We start from the raw sequence: 20,909 nt of genomic DNA, 5'->3' as shown, positions 1-20,909 counted from the left end.
GACATGGGCTTGACGAACCCAGACAGAAAGCTGGGGACATGAGGAACCTGGCCTGGGACACCAGGAGGGTGGGGATAAGGGGAGGAAGAGTAGGGTGCCAGATCCTCGTGCTGTGTGCCGTTGATGTGCACGTGTCCTTTTTTTTTTTAAATCAAATGCATAGCCAAGATGACCCCGATACCATCAGGACACCAGCAGCACTGTTGGGACAGGCAGCTTGCACTGGCAGAGGGTTTAAAGCAGAGCAGCCTGTGAGCAGGGAGAGCTGCTGTGATCAGTTAGGCAGAATGACGGGGCTGGAGACCCACCACCCCAGCATGACACTCCTCCCCCAGTGGGTCTTTACCCTGCACGCTGTGGCTGCTCCACACCTGTGCATAAGCATCCACGCTGCTCTCATAGCCCAGGTATCTAAGCGTGTCCTGGTCTTTAGCACACCCGGATGACATCCCTGTGAATTGGGAAATAATATTTATCTCCTCTCTCTACAGACGGGGCATTCAGCAGAGAAGAACGACTGCCCAGGACCACAGCGGCAGGCTGCACAAACCCAGAGCCTGACCCCACCTCTCCCAGGTCCGGGGCCAGAACTGCAACTGCTATTGAGAACCAAGAAAATTCCAAAAATGCAAATGAGCCATCTTGGAAGTTTTATAAGTGAAACTCCTGCTGTAGGCATGAATGAAGGAAGCAAAGGCTCCAGCAGGCAAATTCTTTGCCACCCCATCTCCCGAGTCCCAGAAATCCTGTTGATCTGGGCTAATAAATTTGCCCAAGCCCTAGACATTCTCTTGGCCCTCATCCCAAGTTCACATAAGAAGCTATTTCATAGGCAAGGTTCTTATTTACAGTTACTCAACTCCCATAATATTTTATCTGAGGTGGCATTTTTAACACTCCCCTCCCCAATACTGGATGAACTGTCTCTTTCTTTGCTTTATAGATTCGTAACTAATCTAGTTAAAATCCCACAAATACCTGGATGTTTCTGTGCTCCACATTCAGAGAGGAGGCCGGCTGAGGAAAAAGCACATTAGCATGAAAATGATGGTGACATCCAGACTGAGGCTGACCATTCATTTTTTAAGTCTACTGTTGTTATGCCAGGAGCTGACTGTTAATCTGCTGCGTAGGCTCCTAAACTTGTGGTACTCGGGCACGGGTACCCTGCCATCAAATCTGGAGTCACAGGTTCTTGCCGGGTTGCACAGGGGGTTAATGTGCTGTTCTCCATCCCTTGCAGATCCGGATTCTTTGTTTTCCTGTAGACCCGCGTGCCATGCTAATAGCAAAAGGGGAGGTTGTAAAATGGAATGGGGCACTGGGGAACAGCCACAGCGGAGCAGGGTGCCTCAGGCCAGGGCTGCTCTGGAATCAATGGATCTCAGTATGGGTCTAGGACTGCTGTTTTTATTGAATTGGAGCTCACAACTACCGCACAATAAAGAGGTGCAAGTGGACCATACTGAAATGTGGCCTCAGACTCAGTCTGCAAAGAAAGAGCTGCATTATTCCACCGCTTCTCCTGGACGTGCAGCAGCCCGCAGTGCTGCAGCCATAACACCAGGGCTCTGCAGAGGATTCTTGCTCTTGGCACCCAGCGTTGTCCTGCTCACAGTGCACCATCATGGTCTGTGGCTTCTCCAGGTGCACGGTCTGGTCAGCCACAGATGAACACAATCCACTTCAATTAGCCATTCACCGGGCCTTCCTACCCCTGATCTTTCCTGTTCTGGATTGTAAAAGCATCTAGCAGCTCCTTCCTTGGCTGTAGTTCCTTCAGGCTATCACAGTCAGGAGTCCCCACCTGTGTCACCCTCCATGCATCACCTGCTCTCTCCTGCCGTTGCTGCTTCTCCTGCTCTGAAGCTCAAATGTGGCAGCAAATTGCCAGGTTTGCTCTGCTCAGCCTTGGGCTATTCCCTGCCCCTGCTGCCCACCACGAAGCTGCCTATCCTTCTTACAAGGGCTTGCTCAGCCTCACCTCCTCGTTAGAGCTGGTGCGAGGGAAGGCACCAAGCTGCCCCCAGCCAGGCACCCCAACCCCTTTTAAAAGTCACCTTAATCTTCTTTGGCAACAGTTAAAAACTGGCCAGCTGCTTGACCAGGCTATCAAAACAAACTGGCTTTGTAGCCCAAGATAACTTCAGAGAAACACAGCCATCCATTTCTTCCGAGCTCTCCAGAAACTTGCCCGTCAGCTGTTTAATTAACATGTGCCAATTAATTAATGCCACTAACTTTGATCACATAAACCAGATTTAACGTCAACATAACTGAGACCAGAAGCTCATGCTCAGGTAAGACCCCAGTCAAGACAAAAGCTTTACAAAACCCTTTCGGATTGGGATTGTTCTCCTTACTGTCCTGGCCAGCAACTCGTGCGTGTGTTAGGAACTCACATCCCACCAAATGGATGCATTTTGCTTCCCCTGCAGCATCCGTTCTTCTCTCCTTTGAGAGCATAACCCCTGGCAACGTTCTGACTCTCGGGTTAGGTTCTGAGTCACAGCTCCTGCCCTGTGGCAAACCAAAGGCATCTCCTGTGCGAGTGCATGCACACCCGCCTCCAGCAGCACAGGGGCATCGCTCCACAGCGCCTCTTCCTCATCCCCCAGCAGCCCTCCATCAGGAGCATTTCAATGCCAACTCTGTTCTCCTTCAGCCAGAACTCCATCCTGACCATCTCCCTCACCAGCTAGGTAAGCGAGGGAAACCTTCTTACCCCCACATCCTCACCGACCACAATCTCATCCTCTATTTTTGAAATATTCAAGGCCTGAAATGTAGAATTTGGGGTTTTACACCAGCTAATATTAATAGAAACATTCTCAGGATTTTTTCCCCCAATGTAAATGGAACGCTTTTATTTTTTTATTTTTTATTTTTTACAACATCTCCCTGTGGTGCTCGCAGCCAAACACTGCAGCATTGTGCCAGCCCGGGGAGCTCACTATAAACACATCTGTCTAGCTTCTCTGTCAGGCCCTGTGAGCTCGGCATGAACCAGGAAAAGTAAACGTGTACATTAAATATTTACTGTTTACAGTGTGTACAATCTAAAAGTGTTTTTAGCAGCACAAGTAAGGCACGCTTTTAATCACTGATTTTTATTTTGACATGGCACTGTTAAGAAAAAAAATGGTACGGGTGCATCCTGAAAGCCCACTCCTTCCAACCAGAGGCTCTCTTCTCGCAGCTGTTGATGAACATCATTCAGTTATTACACACTTCTCACATGAAAGACCAGCGTCGTCTGCCATTTTTCCCCAAATAATCTCACTAAAAATTGGGTCTGTGGGCATTTTCAGAATCAGACCTCAGTTACACAGCAAGATAAGACAGCGATAAGTATGTAGACTGCTGAGTACTAAATGATGCAGAGGAGTACAGGAGACACATAGACCTGTTAGAGTGGGAACAGAGGAGGGCCCCAGAAACAACCCAAGGGATAGAACACCTTCCCTGAAAGGACAGGCTGAGAGCTGGGGCTGGTGAGCTCTGAGAAGGCTCCAGGGAGACCCGAGAGAGGCCTTTCTCTATCTAAAGGGGGACTGTAAGAAAGAAGGGCACAGATTCTTTATCAGGATCTGTTGTGACAGAACAAGGAGAAATGGTTTCAAATGAAAAGAGGGGAGATTTAGATTGGACAAAGTTTCTTCTCAGTAATGGTGGTGAGGCACTGGCACAGGCTGCCCAGAGAGGAGGTGGATGTCCCATCCCTGGAGACATTCAAGGGAAGACTGAGTGGGGCTCTGAACACCTGACTGATCTGTAGGCGTCCCAGCACAATGCAGGCGAGCTGGGCAAGGTGATGTTTAGGGGTCCCTTCCAACTCAAACAATTCTATGATTCTATGAAAAACATCAATGAACAAACATCCCCCAAAGCAAATAGCTGCCTGTCAGCACGATTTTTTTAAAAATATATTCTTAAATGAATAACATAACAGCTAGCTTTTAGTGTTTGCCCCATGCAAAAGGGTTTCTGCTTTCATCTCAACATTGACACTCAGAGTCATAATTTCTGTACAACAACAGGAAACGAAATGTTAACAATCGTAAAAAAAGTCTCCACACCAAAGTAGTGTGCTGATAGCCCTGCTAACCTTGTGCTTCCTGAGGACACTGGTCTGTGGGAAAACAGCGGGCAGCAGACCTCGACGTGCTTCCTGGCTGACTCAAAGAGATCTGCCCTCCCAGTGGGTCCGCATGCACTGATGGGCTCCTCTGTCCTGAATCTCCACAAGGACCTGGAGTAATGCACGCAACCTTTCACCGGACAGCCTACCAGGTCTCACCCACCAGCTCTATTTTAGTCTCTGGCAGAGATAAACTGAGGAGGAGATTCCAATCAAGTAGTTCGTTCTTCACTCCTCAAGAAAAATTCCCCAACCGGTTCAATAGAGCAAGGCGCACCTTTAAGATTTGGTATGCTGCTCAAGGCTGGAGATGGTTTTGCACTTCTCCTTAATTGCAGGCACGTAAGACTGGGATGGGCAGCTATTTGCACATTCTTGGATCGTAGCTCTGTCTCCAGAAACATTCTCAAAACACATACAGGATCTGCTGGCTGCCTCTAAGTCCTCCCTATCTGCAAGGATGACATCGTGTCTGCTTATTTGTCTGCTATTGACTTTTTCAGTACGCTATCGCTGACCAGAAGTGAGGGGCACGTGCCAGAGAACTGTGCAAAAAGCTGATCTCCAGCAGGGCAGTCCTGGCCTGGCTTCCTTCTATCGGTTAGCTCATGCGTGTCATAAAATAAACACGCACGACAGAGGAAAAGAACATAACTAGCTGCCACTGAAAGCTGGTAGGTGAAGGGTAAGAGCCCAGATAGAAGGGAAGGGAAATAAACAAGAAGACAGCAAACACAATCACAGTCTCACTGTGTTTTAATAAGCTTGTGTGTGTAGCAGAGGATGAGTAACAACAGCAGACAAAGCCAACAGGCACCTCAGGGCATTCTGCACTGTTCTGAGATTGATGCCATGACGTTTTCAGCAGGTAACCTGACAATCAACAGAATTCACTGCGTGGCAAAACGTCTTTGGTATCTTGAAAGCTCAGGCCCTTCCTTCTATTTGTACTCAAAGAAGAAAGAACTGCATTTTAAACAAACAAACAAGCAAGCATGCCTGCAAAACTCTGTTCTTAAAAGCAAAATCCAGGTGAGCCCCCTGAATGCCCACCTGTCAGTGACAACAAAACATGTCCCTAGGTCATTAGCAGAGAAGAGGAAGTGAAAGCACCAGAACGAAGGCAGAGGGTTCTGCTAGTATTGATATCACCTGACCTTAAGGGAATGGAGTTTCGATGATAGCTATAATGAAACACAATACTCATTGGGAAAGAGTAATTTGCCACATTTTAAATGTAGAAATGTAAAAACAAACCTGAACGTGCTGAAGAGCAGACATTCTGGGCTGCAGAGCTCCACAACACAGATAGAGGCAGAAGGCAGTTGTCTCTAAGGTGTAGCTATGAGGTGGACTGAGGCAGGCAACAGCTGAAGACCATTACGGACCACAGCCCACAGGTGTTCTTTGATCAAAAATTGCTCAGGCACTGTTCTATTGATTGCAATCAGGCTAACCCTGCTCCAGCAATCCTTTGTGATCACGACCAATTTTCCTTTGAGCTTGCTCATTTCATCTTAATAAAGATGTCAGTTTACAAGCAGTACTGCTCCACAGGGAAATCCTGCACACTGAGGGCCAAAGCTGGAAGCTATGGAAAAGTTTCTCCTGAGGTCATATGGGATCCACGTCCAAGACTTTCTCCTTAGCTGGTGCTGGGAAAGAAGCTGTGTGCAGTCCTGATGCCTCAGCTTCCTTCTGCAATACAACACACAGCTGCGAAAAGAATTTTAGTAAGGCACGTGAAGAGAGATTTCAACTTATATTTCAAGTAGAATCACCGCATAAAGAAGACAGACATGATTTGGAGGTCCGTGTGCATGCAGGTGCTGGCCAGGACCACCTGACTTTCATTACTTATTTACACGGCAAAGAGAGCTCGGGCCAAAGCCTGCAGCAGTCTTTTCATTGAAAACTTCAGCTACAGGGAAGTGCCCGCTGCAAATACTGTCTTCTGAGCATATCCTGGTGTCAAAGGACATGCACGTGAGAGCAGGTTAAGGTACCTTAGTAATCCACCTGCCTTGCTGAGGAAAACTGAATGCCTTCCCAGTGCTACAGGAGCCGCTACTGTAGCATTAAAGTAAATTGAATGCCATCTCCCTGAGCGGCAGCAAGAAAGAGTGTTGGGCTCTGTGAACAAGCTGGAGGAGCTAAATAGAAGATGTTAACTACTTTCCTTTCTGCATCCAGCCCTGGGTGAGAAGCCACGAGGCACATACTGCCAGTGACCATCTGCAGGGATGGTTCTTGAAGAAGCAATGAGAACAACTGAATAATATTGCAGATTTTACTTGTCTGGGTTCCCTGCAGGGTCAGCAGCCTCACAAGTTCCCTTTCCACAGTCACAGAAGAGGAACCCTCACAACTCCCTGACAGCAGCCACAGGTAAAATCAGTGTGCCTACAGAGCAAAGTGTCTCTCGGTACACAGATGCTGTGAAGCACAAACCCACAAATAAGAGAAACCACGGGCAAAGCACATACTAGACAAAAACTGACAGGCGTGAGCACAGCTAAAGGGAGGGCAGTGGGGAAAAGGAAGAAAACAAATAGGAAATAGCATACTCAAAGTATTCAGCATAAACTGAGCAAATCAAAGCGAGGGGGAAAAAAAAAAAGCCTGATCCCACTTGGATTTGAGCTGCTGAAGCCTTCTGGCTATTCTGCTGCTATGTCGCTATGCTTAATTTGCCCCGCTGGATTTGCACCTCCTGTGAGTCACTGAGAGGAGCCATTGACTCTGGAAGAACTGATTTAGTGCAGCAGGAACCGGCGGCCTGGCAGGAGCTGCAGGAGAGGCCCAAGCGAAGGTAGGTAAACATTAGGAGAGGAAAGGTTGTTGGGAAAAAGCCTGGAACAGGGAAAAGGAGAAGAAAGAGAATGAGAGATGGAAGAAATGCTCAGTAAAGGACGGGCAAAGGAAAGAGAGAATGGATAAGAGGACATAAGAGACAGTAGGAAAGCAAGGGCTGGGTGCTGGTTTTGCTAAGAACCTTCCCAGAATTCATGTGACTGTAAAGTCCTGATGTTCTCTACCTCCGGGCACACCAGTGCTTTGGAGGGCTGTCTGTCCCATGCAGCGCCCGCACTGCTCCAGTGTCCCCGCACACGGCTGTGGAATGATGACCTTGGGTGATAAACTATGTTTTTCATCTGGGTTTCTTCTTGATTCGTTTCTCCTGAAACTTCTTTCCGTGGAGAAATAAAGGCCTGTGGAAATGACAGTATATACACCTGGTAAATCTGCACGATCTGGCGCATTAACCAACTGTTCCAAACTCCTGCTTAACCAAGCTCCCAGCCGACCTCACCTTACCAACCTACGGCACACAAGCTGGGAGACAGTAAGATGCTCTTCATTACATAAAGCTGGGAATATTTCCCAGTTCCCTTAGGACAGCAGAGGCCTGAAACTTGATGTTACGCTGAACAAAACCCATAAACGATGCTCCCAGCCTTTTCCTGTGTCCTGATGTACACCTGCAGACACAGTCACAGCCTGGGATGTAAACTCCAGGTCACAGTTTGTGACGGGGAACTGCGTGCAATGGAAGTGTATGAAAGGTTCACGGTCCAACCCGAACGCAGAGACTCTCAGCCCATCTCAAACGTTGTCAGCTGCTTGAGATTCAGGACAGGTTTGTCAAAAGGCGCTTCAAAGCTTTCCAAGTGACCTTTTTTTTTTGAGCAAATGCAGGTTCGTTTACAGTTTCCCATCAGAGCTGTGTGGATGTGTGGTAAGACACGAAACCAACTGAGAAAAGCGCCATTCATTGGCTTCCCTGTGGCATTTGCTGAATGTTGTGAAAGCCACAGATCAAAGCAGAATGCTTGATGCACGTCCTTAAATAAGATGTCATTAAATAGACAAGTGTTTGCATAAATCCCTGAAAAGCAAAACGGTCCAATTTAACCACGCTCTGATGCAGCAGCTCTTCTCGCTTCAACCTTTTCCAAGTTTTCATTAACCAAAACGCACTGAACGACAACGCTGTTCCATCTGATCACAAAGCTGCCCTGTAGAGTCACCTCGAACAAAAAGCACCCGCGGGGTGTTCCACCTGAAAGGCAACGTTAGGCTGTCAGAAACGAACGAGCACCGGAACGCAGCCGCAGGAGGCAGGGAAGCGCAGGCCTCCGGTGACTCCGAGACGGGGACCGAGCCTCGCTCCTCCTCCTCGCAGCTGGAGCTGAGGGGTGGGGATGGCAGCGGGTACCACCGTCGCTGGCAGCCACCTCAGCCGCCGCTGGGCTCCGTCCAACGTAACGAACGCGACCGGTGACTCCTGCCGCCTGCAGTGGCACCGCACGGCGCTCTCAGGAGCGCGTAACTCAGGACGGGATTGCCCTCTCCGGCCGAGTCTGGAGGCGCGCGCCCGCTGCGGAACCGCCGCCACTGCGGGTCTCGGGCTTTTCCCCAACGCGCGTGCGGCCGGACGGGCGGAGGGGCCGCCCCGCTCCGTGGACGCGGCCGCACGTCGGGGCCGAACGGAGCGCTGCGTGCCCGCAGACGGCCGCCGTCGGGGCTCCGCCGGTCGCAGGGCCGCGCCGCGTCGAGCCCCTTCTCTCGTCCCCGCGCCGCGCCGCGCCGGCAGCCCGCGTCCCCCGCCAACGCCGAGCCCGGCGCAGCGCTCCCGGGGCGACAGCAGCCCCTTTTCTGCGGCGGGGTCCGACGAGGCCGTCGGTGCTAAAACGCAAAAGCGAACAAACGGCGAGCGCCGCCCCGGCCCCGACTTACCAAGCCGCGCGCGTGCCGTCCGCCGTCGTGACGCCGTCCCCCAGCGCACGGCAGCCCGGAGCCGCGTCCGTCCCGCGGGGCCGCGCCGCCGGCGGAGCCGCAGTGCCCGCAGTCCGCCCTCCCCACCCCTCCGCCGCGCGGGGCTCTCCTGCGCGCCTCCACCTCCATCCTCGAAGGCAACCGAAAAAGAAGAAAAAAACCTCCCCCGTCGCCCACCCCAAACCGGTGTCAGGGACGGCTCTCGCTCGTAAGGAATCCCCGCGACGGGGACTCGCGGTCACGCCGCTGGAGCGCGGACGGAGCTCCGCTTTTCGCAGTACCCGCGGCGGGGTAACGCCGGTTGGCTGCTCCGGCGCTGCGCTCCTAAATCATGATGGACAGATTGCGTGAAAAGCAGGAATTCCAGAGAATTTCCTGCCCTGGGAACGGCAGCGAGGGCTATATTTAACAGCATCTGAAGCTGTCAAGAATGCGTTGCGGTTGGATAACAGAGCAGAAAAATGTGAAAAATGCGGGCTACTGCTATACCAAATATGGAAATATTGTTACGTCTGGTGGCCGAATCCCCATCTGGAAGCACTTACGGCCACGCAGAGAAAGGGCGCCACAACAGAAGCCCAAACGCTCCTCCCCGGCCCCGAACCTCCACCGGGGAACCGCTACCGGGAGCGCGTCCGCCCGAGGGGAGCGCGGGGGCACCGCGGCCGCCCGGCGGTCTCCGCGGGGTCCGTCCCGGTCGGCGCCCGCGGCTCCGTTCCCGGGCCCGACCCAGCGGCGCCCCCGCGCAGCGCTCGCCCCCACCGCCGCCCGCGTAACGGGGCCGCGTCCGCGGCGGTGCGGGTGGGGCCGGCGGGACGCGGAGCGGCCCCCCGCCCCCTCCCCCCGGGCAGCCCCCGGCCCCGCAAAGCGGCACGGTGCCCGGGCCGGGCGGACGCGGGGACCCCCCGCGGCAGAGCCGCCGCCAGCGGCCGCGGTGCCGGGAGACGGGGCGGGGCGGAGCGGCCGCGCCGCGCGCCAGCCGCATTCCTGGGATGCCGCGAGCGCTGGACGCGGCCGCGGCCCGGAACGCGCGACGTCAGCGCCGAGGCGCACGCGGCGGCCCCGCGACCCATAAAAGGCGGTCGCGCCCGCCGCTGCCTCAGACCGCGCCGGCCCCGCTTCGCGATCGCGTCTCGAGCTCCGCTCTCGCTCCGCGCCGCTAAGACATGGGCTCTGCGGGAGCTCGCCCCGCGCTGGCGGCCGCCCTGCTCTGCCTGGCCCGCCTGGTAAGTGCCGCCCTCGGGGCTTTACGGGAGGAGGGCAGGGGATAACGGCGCGGCGGTGCCGGCGCTCACCGCTCCTCTCCGCTCGCCCCGCAGGCTCTCGGCTCTCCGTGCCCCGCCGTCTGCCAGTGCCCGGCCGCCGCGCCGCAGTGCGCCCCGGGCGTGGGGCTGGTGCCGGACGGCTGCGGCTGCTGCAAGGTCTGCGCCAAGCAGCTGAACGAGGACTGCAGCCGGACGCAGCCCTGCGACCACACCAAGGGGCTGGAGTGCAACTTCGGCGCCAGCCCCGCCGCCACCAACGGCATCTGCAGAGGTAAGGGCTGCCCGCAGCGCGGTGCGGAGTGCCGGAGTTTAGTAACTTTGAGTCCATGTATGGTTATGCTTTGTTGTTGGTAGCTTGGCAGAAAGGCACATGACTTCAGCAGTCTGGAATGCGATTCAGTATGTCTGGGCTCCGCTAAAAGCACATAAGGAAAAGTGATTCCTGACTAACTTATTGTTCTAGCCCCGCGTCTCCGGGGGACTGTAGGGAACTTTACCATAAACCGAATTTAACAGAGCAGCGAAATATGCGTCTGAACGAGCGATTCCCGGCGCTGACGCCCTCTTCTCTCTCTCTCGCTCTCTGCAGCACAGTCTGAGGGGAGACCATGCGAATACAACTCCAAAATCTACCAGAACGGCGAAAGCTTCCAGCCCAACTGCAAGCACCAGTGTACGTGCATAGATGGAGCTGTGGGCTGCATCCCGCTCTGCCCGCAGGAGCTCTCCCTCCCCAACCTGGGCTGCCCCAGCCCCAGGCTGGTCAAAGTGCCTGGGCAGTGCTGCGAGGAGTGGGTCTGCGATGAGAGCAAGGATGCGCTGGAGGAGCTGGAGGGCTTCTTCAGCAAGGAGTTTGGTCTGGACGCTTCTGAGGGCGAACTGACCCGGAACAACGAGCTGATTGCCATCGTGAAGGGAGGCCTGAAGATGCTACCTGGTGAGTGTGCACTGCTGCCTGTGACGGTGGGAGCTGAGGTGGGAGGGAAGCCGCGTGACTCTTTAGACCGACAGGAAGAAACTAAGGGAGAAGGTAGGTGTAGGCTAAGCCCCCCCTTTTCTTTTCCAGTTTTTGGATCCGAGCCGCAAAGCCGAGCTTTTGAGAATCCCAAATGCATTGTGCAAACAACTTCCTGGTCCCAGTGCTCAAAGACGTGTGGGACCGGCATCTCCACCAGAGTCACCAACGACAATCCCGACTGCAAGCTCATCAAAGAGACCAGGATATGCGAAGTGAGGCCGTGTGGCCAGCCCAGCTACGCCTCCCTGAAGGTAAATACAAACACCTCCGGTGCTCCTCTTCTTTCCAAACTGGTTCAAGTAGAGGGTAAAGGCAGGGCAAGGATCTCCCACTAATGATGTTATTGCCTCTTCTTTACAGAAGGGAAAAAAATGTACCAAGACTAAGAAGTCCCCATCCCCTGTAAGGTTTACTTATGCTGGATGCTCCAGTGTGAAGAAGTACCGCCCCAAGTACTGTGGGTCTTGCGTGGATGGCAGGTGCTGTACTCCCCAGCAGACCAGGACTGTCAAGATCCGTTTCCGCTGCGATGATGGAGAAACCTTCACCAAGAGTGTCATGATGATCCAGTCCTGCCGCTGCAACTACAACTGTCCGCATGCAAACGAAGCTTATCCCTTCTACAGACTGGTCAATGACATCCACAAATTTAGGGACTAAGTGGTATTTGGGGTGGGATGTTAAACAGAATTCTGAAGTAACCAGCCATGGAGAAAGGACCTCTGATGGAAGTGGTGCCTTGCCCCATTTGAGGGCAATATGAGATATTACAGGAGTGCACTGTGCAACTGGACACTAATGCGACAGAGATTTAAGCATACTTAAAGCTTCATAGTACTGGAGCAACCTTACTGCTTCTTTTTGGAGCACCTTTATCTTACACTGTTTTCTGTTTGTAAGTGATCTGATGTTTTGTTCCGGTTATGAAAGCTCTTCCTCTCCCGTTCAGTTTAACACTACGCTTTTCCCCTCCCCTCCATCTTCTCCCCTACTCTCCCAACCAAGTTGGAAGTTACATTCCTTCCTGAGGTGGGCACTTGTGGGGTGTTCACAGTGGCAGCTATTATGTACCAACTGTAGTTTAATGGCAAACAGAAATCAGTTGTTTTAAAGCTGAGTATTTTATTTATCAAACTGTAGCTCTTTTGTTTTCTTTTTTTTTTTTTAACCCCTTCCAACCCCTGTAATACTGGAATAAGTTGTAAATGATTTTAATTTTATATTCGATGAATTAAAAGAATTTATTTATGGAATTAATCATTTAATAAAGAAATATTTACCTAACTGTTCTTAGTAGAGCATCTTGAAAGGCAACAGGCTTCAGCTCCTTTCCAGGACCACTTTGAATGGTCTGGAAACCAGAACAGGCTCCACCCCAGGTGCAGCAATGAATGAGTAAGCCGAGTCTTTGGGTAAACGGCATTTTGAAGCGGTATATGCAATCTGTCACCCCGTTCACTAGGAAGTGTATACAGAGAAAGCTTCCTGGCACTGAAAGCAAACGTTTGGAAGAGAGACTGAAATGTTAATTAGTCTGTCAGATTATTCAAACTGTCCTGGAATTTGCAACATAAGGCACTTCATTAGAATGCAGTATGTGCGCGGTGATGTTGAGCGCTGGGGCGGGCAGGTCTCACATTTTTGGTGGCTGCTTTCTGCAAATTAATGGAGTTCTGTGGAAGAAGAATGTTTCCTACAGTCTGCAGGAGGTAGTTGGCTTTCACTAAATTCAAATTAAATGAGCTCGAAGCAATGACTTTTGTTAATCCTAATAACCCAGTGATGAAAAGTAAACATACTGTTAACGGGAGAAGAATGTGAGGAATTTCAAGTACTTTTCCAATAGAGTAAAAGGCAAAGCAGCCAATCTTCTCCCTTCTCCGCCTCCCCTTCCCACTTATTAAATATGTAACTACGCTTCAGGGACGTGGATGACATTTAGTGAACCAAGGAAGTCCTAAGATAGCTAGCTGGCATGCGTTAAGAAAACGACATTTAAAAATGATCTACAGCAGGAACTGAGAAAGCTGTCTGAACCATTTGTGCTATGCTGGATCGTGTAAGGCTGTGCTACAGATAAGCCTGAAAGGAAACCGGCAGCACCGTTTTTTCCTCCTCATCACCAGTCTTCTGGCATAAGCCCTTCCTGTGGCCTTTACTAAGGAAAGTGCTTCTCATATAAAGCGGCGACTGACGGTGTGGTTTTAGAATTGTGAAGGACTGCCGTGCGCTGTTGTGCAGATGGACGTGTAAGTGGTTAAGAGTTCGCTTCTCATTTGATTAGACAATAAATATTTCAATAAAATAAATGGCCAAATATCTCAGAAGCCCATCGCTGGCAGCTAATGCTTTGCCTGACAAAATTACAGCCGTCTCTCTTCTGCTCAGTCAAGTTTTCTCCCCGGAGGCATTCACAGCTTCAGCTGTTTTGGAATTTACCACCTGGCCACCGGTCTTAGCTGCACCTAAACCTGTCTGTACAATACTTGTTGACAGCAGGAGTGTAAAACACAGTGAAGTGCTTTTGGTTGGTTGGTTTTTTTTGCTAACATCTGGCACTGAACACTTCCTTACATCACCTTTCCCTGAGAAATCACATTTACACACGGCGTTACTGCATGGAGAGTAGAAGAGTGTGCTGTTGGCACACACAGTGCTGCCTGCCCAGCCTGGGCCACCTCCACCTGCAGGTACACTCTGTGTGACACCTACCTTCAAAATGACCTAACGCAGCTCTCCTACAAACCACACATAGCTATAACTACACTACGCTGTACGCACAGACTGTTTGCCTACACACACAGTGTATACAAGCACACGTGGCCCCTCCTACTCCCATCCGGAACGCGGTTATAGGTGCAGGCCCGAGGTTTTGCAGCCTATGTGCTGGGCTTTCCGTGTCCCATCAGGCAGAGAGGTGTGTCTGTAATCTCTGCTCAGCGTCCTGGTGGGAGAGTAAGGGCTGCACGAGCAGGACGTGCAGATTTTGGAGTAACATGTACTAAATCAAACTACCCTGTTATAAAGAGAGGAAAACGAACTGCAAATCTTCCGGAGTTGGAGTTTCACACCAACCGCTCATCAGCAAGGCCCTCTTCATCTGTTGCATTTCAGAGTTACAGGGTGAAATGACAGCCTCACAACTCCCAGTGTCACCCTTCGTGTAACACCTCTGCACGTGCTTTGAAACCATGAGGTCCCTGCTGCTCCTACACTGGATATGGCTGTGAAAATATCCATAACAAAAAGAGGAGTTCCTTCAGGTGAAAGCAGGACGGCTTACAGGTAGGATAAACGAGACACAGGTATGATTTTACACCTTGGTCAAAATCTGAGATATCCGAATCCTTCCTTCATGATGAATACTAACAGCTCTGCAAACAAGGCAAGAGGAACACGACCAACGAACGGAAGCGGTAAGCATTCAGCAATGCAAACGCTGCTTATCACAGCCGCTCCGGCCAGCAGCCCCCGGCCAGCAGCCCCGCGGAGGGAGGACGGGGTCACCTGAGGATGGAGCGCGGCACGGCGCTTTGCCGAGGCTGCTGCTGCCGCCAGAAGGAACTGCCGTCGAACTGCAGCGTTCGGACTGACGGAGGTCTCTTCTATTCGGCGCAGTCACTTATAAGGGTCTGATGGAGGTTCCCGCTGTACTGTCAGGGTTACATATAAAACCCTTCCTACTGAGGAAGGCGACACAGCGAAGACAAACTGCACGCTTCCTTAAGTGCCGCATCACCGGATGCACAGGAAAGGCAGGAGCCGGCAGAAAGCAGAGCTCCCTCACTGCATTACGCCCTCTCCAGCAGGACTCTGCCAGCACTCTCATGAATGAGCAGGGAGGCTGATGAGGAGCAGATGGAGGAAGAGCCAACATCTCCCTGGCATGGACAGCCAGCCACTAGCTAACACGTGTTCAGCCGTGCCACAAGAACTGCTATAAGCTCCACATAAGCTATCATGGAGCCCCAGCTATGGCCACAAAGCCATGCCTACTGGGATGCTGCAGGCAGCAGGCCCATCTCCTGCTGCTGGGGGGAGCCTTGGTGAGCTGGTGGCACTGCTTACGTGTGGTGCCCACAGCGAGGGACAGCTGTGCACTCGTCCCAGCTCTCTGCCTCCAGACTGTTTCACACAGACACGTCCCTGTTTTCATCTTCACCATTTTGTCCTCTGTGTTACACACCCTGGCAGAAAACAGCACACAAATACAGGGGGGAGGATGGAGAAAGCAGCAATACAGTTCGCTTTGGAGATACCTATAAATGCATTTCAGCTCAGGAACAACTGTACTACATACACTGTAGAGTGGTGAGATTCAGTATATGGAAAATAGAAACCCAGCCAACAAATTTATACAATAAACATCAATCTGTTCAGTCTTCACAGGATAGTACACCAAGAAACCAAACAGACAGTATCCAGTATGCGATGGCTCTTTTTTTTCCCCAGAAAAACTACAGAGCTATGAATTCTACGTACACAATTTATGCTGGAGAATGTCCTGGAAGACCCCAAAGCACCGTTCACAGAAGCAACCTCATCCTGAAGTACAACCACTTACCAGATGGAACATAGCAACCATCCAGAACGAAAACATCACACAAGCTCTTGTAAGGTTTTCATTCACTGGACGGAATACTTTTGTAGGTAGGGTGCACAGATTTGTGCAAATGGGAACTGAGCTAGGAGACAGACACCAACAACTTACCATCATGATGAACGCAGCCATAGTTTTAGTAACAGGAGTGAACAGACTCCATTATAAATGTCAGTCAAACAGTCAAGAGTGTGGTTCATCAACATTTTGACAACACTGGTTCCACATCTGATCAAATGGAGACCAGTGGGTCAGCGGATTCAAAGCAGCTGATTCTCTGAAACCACCGAGTTCCTTGAGCGTCTCGAACCAAACAGGTTAGATCCTAGTTATCTCATAAAATCCAACAGAATCAGACACTAGGACAGCGTAGCCATAAGTTCAGCAAGTTGTCAATGAGAACTTAAAACAGGAAGATACATTTTCCTCTACAGAAGTAGATACTTGCACTGCAGCGGAGCAACCCCATTAAAACCAATATGGATGCCCATGCACAGTTGAAAGTAGAAGCTGTGAAAAAGGATGAACAGAGAGAGATGACAGAGCTCAGATACAAGCGATGGGGATTTCCAACATAAGCTTTCTTTGCCATCAGTCGGCTCTTTTCCCCTAATCTCTGCGCCTCAGCCACCTTTTCCTCACTTGGGCCTCTATTCCCTACAGGCACTCCTGGCAAAACAGACAACTTCTGGGGTTGGGACATGATTCAGCAGAGAACCAGGAAATGAGGAGTGGAAAGGAAATGGTCAGCTTTCACACTTGTTTCTTTCTCCTTGTGACAGAAGTGGGATGACAGAAAGAAAGTACAATGTCATGTGAGAAATACTTTTGCTTTCTTCACAAGCTGGGATCACGCTGCAACCAGCCAGCTCTCAGTGGAGTGGCAATTTATTCTCTACACTGAGACTTGCTCTCCCTCCTCACATCTCTTCTGTTTCTTTGGCAGATTATTTTTGACTTGTTCTAATTTGTCACACCACCAACAGCTGTCCTGATGCAACTGATGCAAAAAGTAGCCTCATGCAGAAGGGCTAAACAAATACGAGGACTACTGCGCCAATTAAAGAAAAGGCCATCATTTCTAGCACAAGCAGGAGCCAGCAAGGGCAGAAAGACTTGCCTTTGCCCCAGAGGTAGGCAAGGCACTAGGTTATTTCCACATATTACCACTGTATTAATTTTCCTGCCCAAACAGTCTACTGTATTAAAACAGGCAGGAAAAGTTAGCAGTTGAGTAATTGGGCCAAGGCAGTGGAATTCTGCTTTCAAAACAACAACAACAAAATATGTTACGATGTACAGAGCCAACGAGGGCAAGAAGCACTCAGTAAAAGCATCACTGGAGCCTAAGCCACTGCCGATGGGCCAAGAGACCAGGCAGGGCACAGCAAGGACACGCTTCTGCTATCAGACCACAGAGACAGGCAGCACAACTTGTCCTTGTGTTCTCCTGGTTCTACATGTCATCTGCAACTCTCCTTTCAGTTTCAGTATTTATTTTGAATTGGTTTTGCTGTATTTCTTGTTTGTCTCCCATACATGTGACTTCCTTCCATCTCACCACAAATTTCTACCAAATAAAACCATATGCATTGCCATAGCAACATTGTAATACAAACACAGGGTAATCTTTGCTCACTGAAGTACACAGTTGTTTTTTTTCTCTCTTATTAACAGAATCTGCATCTGCATACAGTTTAACTCAATGTCATGGCAACAACATAAACACAGATTCAAGATATTCTTTCTTCAGAGGGAGGAAGAATAAATGTTTTCAGGAAAAGTGTGGGGGATTTAAGGAAGCGGGATGAAATGTTTGTGACCAAATAGGGCTGAAGTTACATCATCACAGCTGTGCACTGCTCTTTCAAGCCTGCTCTGGTAAGGTGTTACACATTCTCAGCTCCTCCAAGGCGACAACAGAGCACACCCCACATGGCAGGCCAGGTCTAAGCCACAGCTGTCCCCACACTCAGCACACAGGTGAGACTTCCCATCAGTGTGAAGGCAAACCCAAGCATTCATGCACTTTTTTAGACAAGATAAGGTGTCCTGTCCCCTGAACAGCTTTACTCCCAGCACAAGGTGAAGCTGTGCTGTGTTCCTGGCTAGGAAGGTCTGCTCAGCTCTTTGCTTCCAGCTGCCTCTCAGGCCTGGTCAAGCAGCAGTTTCTGCAGCACAATCCTTTTTACCCTCTACAGAACAATTCCCAAAAGGGACATAAATATGGTAAAACCTAGAATTTGGGTGTGTTCACTTAAAACTCAGCTTCTGCACTGACAGGAGTATGATGCTGTTTGCCCATGACAGTTCCATGACTTATGCCTCATACCCCCAGGAAGTTATACAAAAAAGGAAAAGAACCAAGTTCTCCCATACGACTGACTCAACCCCACCTCTCAGCTATTGCTATGCCCTTAGCTATGCGCTATTTTTGTTCCTTGGTTTGTGAAAGGGATGACTTCATTAAGCATTTTTTTTTTTTAGCAGCATGTTCATTCAGTACAAGAGGCTTTACTCTGCTTTGTAAGCCAATGGCCCTTCAGTTCAGCATACTGTGAGTGCTCAGGGCTTGAAGCCTGAACAACCTAAATGTTAACAGTGCCATAACACCACTGCATGCAAATAGCTTGTTCTTTCTGGGACAAGCAGTTTATAGAGGAAAACAAATGAGTGAGCATAGTAGGCATAGAATTGAGCACTCAACACAAGCTTCAGCTGAATGAAGATTAAAATATCAACACAGGGTTTCCATTCGCGGACATCATCTGCGCTGAACCAAACAGGAGTCCTGTACTGGGATCCCGCGACAGTATGATTGTGATCCTACGCTTTTCAAATGGATTGAAGTCTTCCAAACAGCCTCAGCTGTATGTCTTCAATTTCAATTGCTTGACCAGAAATGTAAAAATATGTTTAAGATGAGTTAAGTCTCTTGGGGAGGGACTAAAAACTTCTAATTGCCTACAAAGGCACGTAAGAGTGCATAAGCCTTGATTAAACCACTAACTGTGTCATTATGAATTACAATTCTTGCAGGACCTGCACCAGTTAACTGCCATCACTAAAGCTGGGGCAAAAAACATAATTCTGAATCATTTTTATATTAAAAAAAGAACAAGCTAAACTGAGCCAGAATATTCAGATTCCATTTTGGGTTGCATTTGCTGAATGCTTGTACTCAACATAGTGTAACTGTCACAACCAACCAACCAACCAACCAAAAAAAACAGTGACCCAAGAATGAATGGCAAATGCACTGTATTAACACAGCCTTTTACTCTCGGTTGAGATCTGGAAGATGGCTCACAGCTTTGTTTGACAAATGTCATTTCCAGCAACCACTCTAGGAACGGTACTTCAATACATTTAGGATCTTCTCTAAGGTAAAAAAAAATTCACATCTGAGAGACAGATTTAACAGGATCTTCATTTAAAAACAAATTAAGGTTGCATTCTGACTCCCATGGGAGCTACAACTAGATTTATAAGAGAAAACACAACGTGGGGAAACCCTCTCATTCAATCAATGAAAACCTCCAAGAGCACTGGAAATAATGAAAATCACATCTATCACAAATCTGTGTTCGTCAGCCAAAGACTAATTACAATCACATGCAGACCAACATGAATATCTGCAGCACTCCCATTCCCCTGCATGCTCTGACTGCACAGAACCACCACACTTTTACTCCAGATGAAACATTTCCTGGCAAACGAACCGTGGCAGTTTTGCTGTTCTGCTCTTCTATAGGTGTTAATATGAATGGCTTCAAGAGCGGTTTAAAGTAATTTGTGGCTACCAAATGAGCACGCAGTAATCACTGATTAGGAAAAGCTTATTCACTTCCACTGAACTGAAAAAAACATGAAAGCAACACCTATAGCAAGGAATTGCAGTCCTTTAAATAGGGTTAAAAAAACAAACACTGAAACAAGATGTGGGCAGAAGCCCAACAATGATTAAAAAAGAAAACAGCGCACAGGTGGCTACTGCCAGGAGAGGAGAAAAGCTTTCCTGTTTTATCAGAGCTTGCAAAACAAACAGAGGAAAAAGCACACAGTGTCCCTGTGAGGAGCAGCAGTACGTGCCTACCAAGGTCCGATGCTCTTTCCAAACCTCATTAGCTGGATGTTGCTGTGAACAATAATTTAATGACAATTTGTTTGCAAAGGTGTGAATAAACTCCTACAGCTCTGAACACCTCAAAAATCTCCTCCTAGTATGGCTGGCAAGGACCAGACAAGCTGGTACTGAGGTCTGGATGGAGCCTCTGGGAGCGTGAGCCCTTCTTCACATTGCTGTCATAGCCCCCTGTGACCTCAGCACTACTTCACTGCTAGGTGTTGGCTTTTTAGCTGTAATATCAGTGCTGGCTTTCTATCTGCAACGTCAGATGTTGGCTCGTGACTGACAAACCACCTTCATGGGAGTTTTTGGTCAGAGCATCTAGCCTTGCACTCAGGTGGCTGCCCAGTGGGCATCCCGTGCCACCACCTTTTGTCAAAAGGTGACAGTCTCAAGCAGGGGGCAAAATGAAGTGGCAATGATGGCAGCAACCACCTCATGGAGCCGTTTCCAAGTAATCACGTGCCTATGGCTTTGCAAATGCTTTGCAAATTTAGTGTAAATACTGAAATATCAACTATCTGGCTTCAGTAGATAAAGTAATTGCCAGATGCACAACATTAGCACTAATGAGAAGTCTAGTGCATCAGCACCAATGACACTCCATGTACTCATTTCCATTTTATTTTTTAAACTGAGGCTAATTTAGAAGATGAAACATGCCACCCACAAAAAAAAAAATGCAACTTGCTCTCTCCTTAACACATGAGGCAGGATGCAACCAAGTCTGAAAACAAATATCTACCGCATCAGGCACCCACAATGTCACCACAGAAGACTGAAGTCCAAATTAAAGTAAGATCACGTGCAGCAGCTCTACACGACGAAGAAATACGCTAAAGGAAAGTTAACCTAATGAAACACAAGATTTTATCAGTAAGTTGAAGCACTGTGACTCAAATCCACAAATAAACACAATGTGTGGTATTTATACTTACAGAAATCTGACACTGAGGTGTTATGATAAAAGGAAAAAA

The 20,909-nt window shown here is 49.5% G+C and overlaps 2 protein-coding genes across 2 annotated transcripts; one reads left to right on the top strand and one right to left on the bottom strand.

The window, feature by feature from the left end:
* Nucleotides 1-8,380: 8,380 nt before the first annotated feature.
* On the bottom strand, nt 8,381-9,049 carry LOC101751390 (uncharacterized protein C10orf95-like). The gene is made up of 2 exons (XM_025153171.2): nt 8,882-9,049; nt 8,381-8,830 (listed from the first exon to the last, which is right to left on the bottom strand). Exons 1-2 carry the CDS (start codon nt 9,047-9,049, stop codon nt 8,381-8,383), a joined length of 618 nt encoding a protein of 205 aa, XP_025008939.2.
* A 972-nt stretch (nt 9,050-10,021) lies between these two features.
* On the top strand, nt 10,022-12,456 carry CYR61 (cysteine rich angiogenic inducer 61). Its single transcript, NM_001031563.2, has 5 exons — nt 10,022-10,146; nt 10,240-10,456; nt 10,775-11,122; nt 11,252-11,454; nt 11,564-12,456. The coding sequence occupies exons 1-5, from the start codon at nt 10,087-10,089 to the stop codon at nt 11,861-11,863; spliced, it is 1,128 nt and encodes a 375-aa protein (NP_001026734.1). The 5' UTR covers nt 10,022-10,086; the 3' UTR covers nt 11,864-12,456.
* Nucleotides 12,457-20,909: the final 8,453 nt, after the last annotated feature.

This window comes from Gallus gallus, chromosome 8, assembly GCF_016699485.2.
Source record: "Gallus gallus isolate bGalGal1 chromosome 8, bGalGal1.mat.broiler.GRCg7b, whole genome shotgun sequence".
NCBI lineage: Eukaryota > Metazoa > Chordata > Aves > Galliformes > Phasianidae > Gallus > Gallus gallus.
Note: the sequence above shows the minus strand (reverse complement) of the source record. Positions and strands in the feature narration are given on the sequence as shown.

What these genes read in the sequence shown, in the direction of transcription:
- LOC101751390 (XM_025153171.2), bottom strand. Translation starts at nt 9,049, where the DNA reads ATGGAGGTGGAGGCGCGCAGGAGAGCCCCGCGCGGCGGAGGGGTGGGG. An exon ending in GACGGCACGCGCGCGGCTTG is followed by an intron (nt 8,831 to 8,881) that starts GTAAGTCGGGGC and finishes TTTGCGTTTTAG; the next exon opens with CACCGACGGCCTCGTCGGAC.
- CYR61 (NM_001031563.2), top strand. Translation starts at nt 10,087, where the DNA reads ATGGGCTCTGCGGGAGCTCGCCCCGCGCTGGCGGCCGCCCTGCTCTGC. An exon ending in AGGCCTGAAGATGCTACCTG is followed by an intron (nt 11,123 to 11,251) that starts GTGAGTGTGCAC and finishes TTTCTTTTCCAG; the next exon opens with TTTTTGGATCCGAGCCGCAA. An exon ending in CCAGCTACGCCTCCCTGAAG is followed by an intron (nt 11,455 to 11,563) that starts GTAAATACAAAC and finishes TCTTCTTTACAG; the next exon opens with AAGGGAAAAAAATGTACCAA.